At 34.2% G+C, this 7,484-nt stretch overlaps 1 protein-coding gene across 23 annotated transcripts in view; it reads left to right on the top strand.

The window, feature by feature from the left end:
* LOC108691951 (microtubule-actin cross-linking factor 1) overlaps positions 1-6,767 on the top strand; it is a 103,752-nt gene extending 96,985 nt beyond the window's left edge. For 14 of the 23 annotated variants that reach the window (XM_018199921.1, XM_018199924.1, XM_018199925.1 and 11 more), the window contains 8 exons: positions 280-431; positions 3,285-3,441; positions 3,556-3,687; positions 4,129-4,309; positions 4,819-4,881; positions 5,277-5,396; positions 5,793-5,852; positions 6,035-6,767. In XM_018199921.1, the coding sequence (XP_018055410.1) occupies positions 280-431; positions 3,285-3,441; positions 3,556-3,687; positions 4,129-4,309; positions 4,819-4,881; positions 5,277-5,396; positions 5,793-5,852; positions 6,035-6,197 (1,028 nt within the window). In that variant the 3' untranslated portion in view covers positions 6,198-6,767. Of the gene's footprint in view, positions 1-279; positions 432-1,235; positions 1,343-3,284; positions 3,442-3,555; positions 3,688-4,128; positions 4,310-4,818; positions 4,882-5,276; positions 5,397-5,792; positions 5,853-6,034 lie in introns of all 23 variants that reach the window. The other 9 variants (XM_018199930.1, XM_018199923.1, XM_018199941.1 and 6 more) reach the window with 6 other exon arrangements.
* The last annotated feature ends 717 nt before the right edge of the window (positions 6,768-7,484 follow it).

Below are 7,484 nucleotides of genomic sequence, written 5' to 3'. Positions count from 1 at the left end.
ATATATATTGTTACACCTTCCGCTCCATATAATTCACGACTCTCGTTCCGGATGTTGTCGTTCCGATATTTACATTTTCGCTTTCATTTTTTTTCCTTTTTTTTCTTGAATTACGTCATTATATCGTTTTCGCGTTCGTTATTTCATCTTGACGTCATTCCATTCCCACTGTTTCCGAACTGTTTTCTTGTACAAAATAACATCTCTCTGGCACTTCCTTTCATACCCCGCATCCCCGAAACGCCTTTTTCCTAACTGCGTGCACGCAACACACTGTAGCCAAGGGAAGAACGAATATCGAGCTGCGAGAGCAATTTATACTGGCGGATGGTGTTAGCCAGACTATGACAGCCTTCCGTTCCAAGCCGAGTCCGACCTCGACGCTGCAGCGTACGCAAATATCCTCCACGAATGCTGGACCAATCACCAAGGTAAGCAGGGTCTATTGTGCAATCGTGGAATCTCTTAAACGCGACGTAGCACATACAGGATTCATTTTCGCCTTTTATTTCTCTGCCGTTAATTTGTAAATTAAACTCGTAGAATACTCATGAATTTTTATATTAGATATTGGGTGCTATTATGGTACCGCAATAGAAAATATTAAATTGCACGTACAGCTCTTACCTGGACAACTCTATCAGTGATTGATTTATGGTCTCATCAATATCCGTAAGTACGACTACTTTTCGACTAGCTGTCAATCTAGCAATTTGACGTTCGCATGAGCATGGCAGTTTTCCAGTCAGTTGCATTGTTTGAATATGTAGAGGCATTTAGAAATCTATGACGCTTGTCTACTCTCATCATTGATCGGTTTTGTAAAAAAAAAAAACAGTTTGAGTACACCAACTAAAAGCCAGACCCGACGTCTCAAGCTCTTCGTTCGACCTCAGGAGATGTGATTTCGTAAATTTCTTGCCTATCTTTTTCCAAAAATCCTTTCCAACCTTCATCACTTCGTAACAGCAAGAGGAAAATTCTCCCAATTCCACACAATTATTGATCCTTGTGAAATCCTATGAAGACAAATGTTACATTAGATATTAAATTGAAAAATTTTTTACATTGTGATCCGAGTCAGTCAGTTCAGAAGAAAAGACATGGAATCATATATCAATTTAGTGCGGAGATAGCTGTTCGTTTCAGGAATATTTTTTACTTGGCGTGAGCCTTCTGAAAAAGGGGCCACTACAATTGCATGAGAAAGCTAAAGATTTTCGTTTGTGGTGTAGCGGAGGAGTTTATGAGCCAGCTGATGCCGATATTTGAGAATTTGAGGCAAAAGGAGGACCTCCCGTGCTCGTATCCCCTTCACATGCACGCCCCCTCTTATCATTGGGTAAATAACGAAATCTTTCTCAATTTTCTATTTCTTGGCGTTCGTGTGATGCTGTACACACTTGAGTTTTGGAGTTTGAGTGCGGTCGCGACACGCGATTTGAGTCAATCGACGATGCATTGTGTATTTCTGGACTGTCAGTACGTTTGCTTTTTTCTCTTTTATTTTTTTATATTTATATCCTATATACAAACCTTAAGGGATCCATCCTAAAAACGAGGACATTCTATATTCTAAGGACATGCCTAAAAAGTCCTTCGGTTCCTTAAAGTTTGCTGCATGGGATATTATAGAGATTCTCCGATGATGTATATATGCCAGACGTAAACAATAATTATGAATAATCAACGAGCATAAGTAATTATTCATAATCTTTGTATCATAAATGCTTCCGACTATATAACGAAGTTGATAAATGCATGTCAAAAGAAAATGTTTGAAGAAAGCAAGTAATGTGAAGGAGAATGAATAGGAGCAAAGACTCAAAAAGAAATTACCAGTTCATTATCATATCTTATCATTGTGTTTGCCTCAAGCCTGCCCATTTTTCTTTAAAAATTGTAAATCCATTTTGTGATCTGATATTGTTTGAGATAGATTCATAGCATGTTACATCTCGTCACATTCATTCAAGCACATTGCTCTGCATTGACTTGATTCTTTTTTTGGTTGATCGTCGAATATGTCTGATTTTATCAGAATTATTTGGACGCCTCTTAACTTCCTGACCCTTGACCCTAGAAAAACAATTGTCCATTCAATTTCGAGCATGATCAAAGTCTCTTTCGCTGATTATTATCTCATTTTTCAATGTAACGTAAATATTCGAGCAACAACAAACTATCGGTGATTTTATCAAGAAATTAATTTCTCATTTTTTGCATCTTTCAATCTCGTATTCGAAAGAACATCATCAATAACAGTCATAAAATTTTTTGTGAGCGATTTGAAATCGACTTTTTGCAAATAAGTTCGCGATAATAGACATGCGTTTATTCGTACGGCAAACGAAAAACGTATCGGGGATGTGTAGTCAATTTAATTGAACATGCATAACGAATGTGTATCCTGTATTGCTGCGTGCGTAGTGGCATTGATCGGAGATACCTCGAATCACCATAAGCTACTATATCTCTCCCAACTTCTTGTGGTAAGTTTTGCATGACACTTCGCTTTACCTATTACCCGAATATGGTAACTTTTATTTTACATTCTGTATTATTTAATCTTGATATTTCAACAGCTTCGACGAGCGTAATGGACCGCAAACCGGTATATTTTCACTAGTTATGGCTGTGCACAAGTTTGTGTTGCTTGTTAAACTTCTAGCGATAATAACACGATAGAATTATTGGTCTAATTTAATCAATTTAAATTTCTAGAAACAAAGGCTTTCACATTTTAACTGCTGCGTTTATCTATGTACTTTGAATAAATAATTAAAGTTAACAGTTGAAGACTAGAATTCTATTCTTTTATATTTTCTCGTAGAATATCTTTTTCACATTAGAATATTAGAATAAGCACATGTACTCTATTACTATAAACATATTAAAAATTTAGTAATATTTAGTAATATTTATTGAGTATCGTAATATCTAGTTCATATAAATACAGACATATGTTTTTATCTGATTTTGCTTGATTTTATTTTTATTAAAAAATCGCAAAAGATAAAGCTACTATATTACAAGCAGCAGATTTTTTTCAGTAGTTTCAAAAAAAACTTGAAAGGTATTTTATTGCGCGCGACGTAACTTGCACACAGCACTAATATTAATAAATACTAATAATTAGGCGGCAGAGAACGCGTAATACGAAACCGTACTCATTCGATAGTCGTATTGGATACGAATTAGACATAGTGACAGCTTCTTCTTCTTCTGCTTTTGTATACATTTACATGTCAACTTTATCAGATAATTTTGTGTTTACTATCTAGGTGAGAGAACGCAGTGCTCGCAGCGTACCTATGGGTCAATCGCGAGCTTCGCGTTCATCTTTGAGCGCTGGCACGCCTGACAGCCTTAGCGACAACGAAAGTTCCTTCAAGATATCTAGAAAAACCAGCACGCCTTATAGATCTACCATGACGCCTGGTAAGATTCTGAATTTGTATTAAAAATACTATTACTTATGAAGTATGAATGAGGATAGTTTATCGTAATTATCGTTAATTAATTGTTTGTTATATATCGTATAATGCTTTATAGGTGGTAGTCGTCCATCTAGCAGGCCAGCATCAAGACCTGCCTCCCGACCAGCTAGTAGACCGAGTAGCCGACCTGCGTCGAGACAAGGAAGCAAACCGCCTAGTCGATATGGATCAACGCAGTCGTTGGATGGTACGCATAAGTATTCTGTTTTATAAAGTAAAAGATAAGTAAGAGAGCCTGTATGAATCAAAGCAGCTAACGGTAAATTATTATATTTATTCACCCATAATTATATATAAAAGTATTTTTCAGAATCGTTTCGATTCCGTTTTGAGCTCTCTTCAGTGTTTATTAATAATACATGTAACTTGAAATTTAAATTTATATTGAATCTCTGATTCATTACAATTCAAATATCAATCAAGTTTAAAATTAAGATTGTTATGATAAAGTAACTTGTAAAATTTATAATGTTTAAATTTTTAGACAATAACTGTAAAAACTAGTAAATAAATTAAATTTAAAAAATTAATTAGAAGTCCAAAACTTAAAAGATATGAGAATTATTAAATTCCGTTTTCTACTTTCTTTGGACAAGTCTAAAAAATTGTCTGATATCTGATTTGGCAGACGATTCATGCACCCCAAGTCGCATTCCGCGAAGGACTATCATAGGCTCCGGTAATACTCCGACGTCCAGTAGACATAACAGTGTATCTGGTAGAAAACTTACAACTCCTATGAATGGATCGAGCTCTAGACCTCGCACTCCAACGGGATTAATCAGCCCCGCCAGCGGAGTACCCTCTAGGTTTGTAATCCTCAACATATGTCATCTTATATATCTGAAATAGATCATGGACTAACTCGCATTAGCGTGCCTTAGACAGGATATATATAATCACAACTGTGTGCATATAGATTAACGTTAACCAGTAGTATCTGATTTAACGTCAAACTGACTGATTCGAGGAATATTCGATATGTATGTTTATCCCGAAAGAATCAACTTTGTTTTTTATTAGTTTCTATTTAGTTTTATCCTTTTCTATTTTGTTTTACTCAATTTTTTCCGTCTTTACATTACAATTCCACCGCGTATGTACACTACATATGACACGTACCAATACGTACGACGCGTACGTGAAATACTGTCAAAATGTTTGCATATAAAGAAACAAAGATGTATTGGACGATGCATTATTAATTGAATAAATCTTTTATTACATCCTGTGTTAACCGCAAAACATTTACACAACTAATCGATCGGATATAGTATTTTAATAATCATTAACAGATCTGGTTAACAACATTTTTTAGGTTTGGCTCAATCCATAGAGCTTCGAGCATTCCAACCCTGACTGGTGTCGGAACACCTATCAGGTAAAGCAAATTAACGAATCGGCAATTTCATGTAAAACTGGCTCGGGGTAGCTATTTTGCAGCAATTTTTCGCTTTGCGTTATGCATTCTATCTTCGTGAAGCACTATTAGAAATAAAAAACAAAAAACAAAACGCAAAGTAAAAAGCTGTAAAGTGTTCTGTGGTGTGAAACGCTTTTTATAAGAGACTTTAGTCTTGGTGACGGTGATACATTTATGCTTATTTTTTCATTGTTATTTTATTTCGATCCTTGATTGTATTTTTCCTGATTTTCCTCTCTTCGTTTCTGACTTTGTTTATTCAATTCTCATGCGAAAAGAATTTTCATTGTCGTACACTTACATAAGATATCGTCCGTGCAATTAAAAATAACATTTCGATGGTAATGCCTTAGCCGCTCTAGGATACCCGTATATGTGGGGGTGGATATAAAATCTCCTCAGTCGACCACCAGCAATATGTCGACTCATTCAACACAAAGCAACCATTCTACGATTTCTACTGATTCCACTGGGTATGGCTGAACTGGCGCTTTACAATATAATCCGTTTCCCGTTTCTTCTCACAACAAAAGTAAAACATTCTTCGAATGTTTTACTTTTCTAGCATTATAGAACTTCTTGTAACTAGTAGCATTATTATTTAACATGTTTGTTGTATTTATTTTTCACTAAAATTTCATCTTGACATTGTATATTACGTAGCATGGCTTTATTTAACAAAAACAGCTCCGTTTCTTTTCTTTAGCTAATAATGCCTGCAGCTTTTCGTTTTATTTATCATGTCGATAGTACATCCAAACTATTCATAAATTATCACTAATTGACCAACTTCTATTTCTATTAAATATTTTGATTAAAACAGTTTTATATTTAAACTCCTCAACTAACGTTTTATTTCACAACGCTAGGAGCAGTTCCCTGTGTACCAATTCAGCAACTAATATACCAACAGCCATTAAACAAGCTAGGTAAACATCAATATTGATTCAAAAATTTTCCTTTCTCTCCTTCATTCATTCACTGAAAATGTGCTTAAAAAGCACATTTTGTCTGAAAATGTGCCAATATCAGTTTTCATTCAAGCTGCTTTATTGGTATTGAAAGGTAATGTTTAATTACATATGTGCACATATACGATTGTTTGTTTCAGGGTACGTACACCGTCCAGTGGATCCAGCACACCGCTACCGCCGTCTTCAAAATTATCGAGGAAACCCTCTGGAGCTTCCGACACGTCGATGTCGGGAACGACCCCGATCACACGAAAGGGAAAACCCACACCGATCGAACAGCGCGCACCGTTCCGATTGTAATAGCTTATTAACGGATACTTATAGCTTGTAAAATCAGCGTATTATACCCGAGAATAAAGATAAATATAAAACATCCCCGCCAAATTTAAGAATAATCGATATTGCAGGGAACATATGAGAATAGATTATTATTGTTGTAGGATTGTCAAAGGAGAAGAGCGCGTGTAATATGTGAATGCTAAATTAAATGCTGGATCAAAATTTCGTAGAAGGCAAATGATGAATCTAGGAGTTACGATTTTATCATTCATATTTCGTTGAATTCCGCCAAGTACTGAATGCCATTAAAATTACAGATACCAATGAGTATTTTATACTCTCTTAGGATAAGGGATTACAGTTGGGGAAATTTATTTATTTCATGCCCGCATTAGAAAGTGCTTAAAACGTCTATCTAGTTTATGATAACACATAACAGTGAAATAAATTATTGTTATAAATACCATAATCTGGTATTATCAAGAGTGCAGGGTAATGCTGTATAATTGAAAATATTTAGGTGAGATATAACAATATCTTCACTGACTTTCTCGATAAGGACAATACTAAAAAGATTTTAGTGAAAAAAAATCAGCGTTATAATGTATAATAATTACGCTTATGTTTGATATATATAACTAAATGTCTATGTAATTACTTTTATATAATTTAATATAGTTTGCTCATTTTGTACGCATATCTTTATATACTGCGTAAATTATTGAGAGTTTTCTCGATAAAAATTTTTGAGCTATATATTTGAGCAAGTTATATACGCGGAGACATTAATTTATTTAATATTTTTTGCTTGACTTATTATATTCATATGATGTAATTAACGTCTAATTCGCATTTGTTAAAAAAAGGAAGAATCTTGTATTTTAGATTAGATGATACAGATTATAAACCGAATTCATTTTTGTTATCCGTTTCGCAAATTGCACCGTACATATTTTCGATTATGTATTTGTAAAAATCAGATTAAATGTTATTTTTTTATTTTTTTTATTCTACGCCGATTAAGTAACTATGTAAAACCGTAGATATTGATCTACAATCTTTACAAATCTGCTTGATATTATTTTTAAACATATTTTGATATATTTATGTTGTTGCGAAACGGAATATCTCGTTGCTTTGTGAAGAAATATGTACGACAGTAATCAAATGTAGATTAGAATTATGCACAAGTTTAGTCTTGGAGCGGTCGCTTTGAAAAAGTGCAATTTTTCACAAAATTATATCTATGAAATTTTTTTTTAATACATTTTTCACGCGTCAATACATATTTTATGTCGTTTGTTAAGC

Source organism: Atta colombica, unplaced genomic scaffold (assembly GCF_001594045.1).
Source record: "Atta colombica isolate Treedump-2 unplaced genomic scaffold, Acol1.0 scaffold55, whole genome shotgun sequence".
Taxonomy (NCBI): domain Eukaryota; kingdom Metazoa; phylum Arthropoda; class Insecta; order Hymenoptera; family Formicidae; genus Atta; species Atta colombica.
The sequence above is the reverse complement of the archived record's forward strand: the minus strand, read 5'-3'. Positions and strand labels throughout refer to the sequence as shown.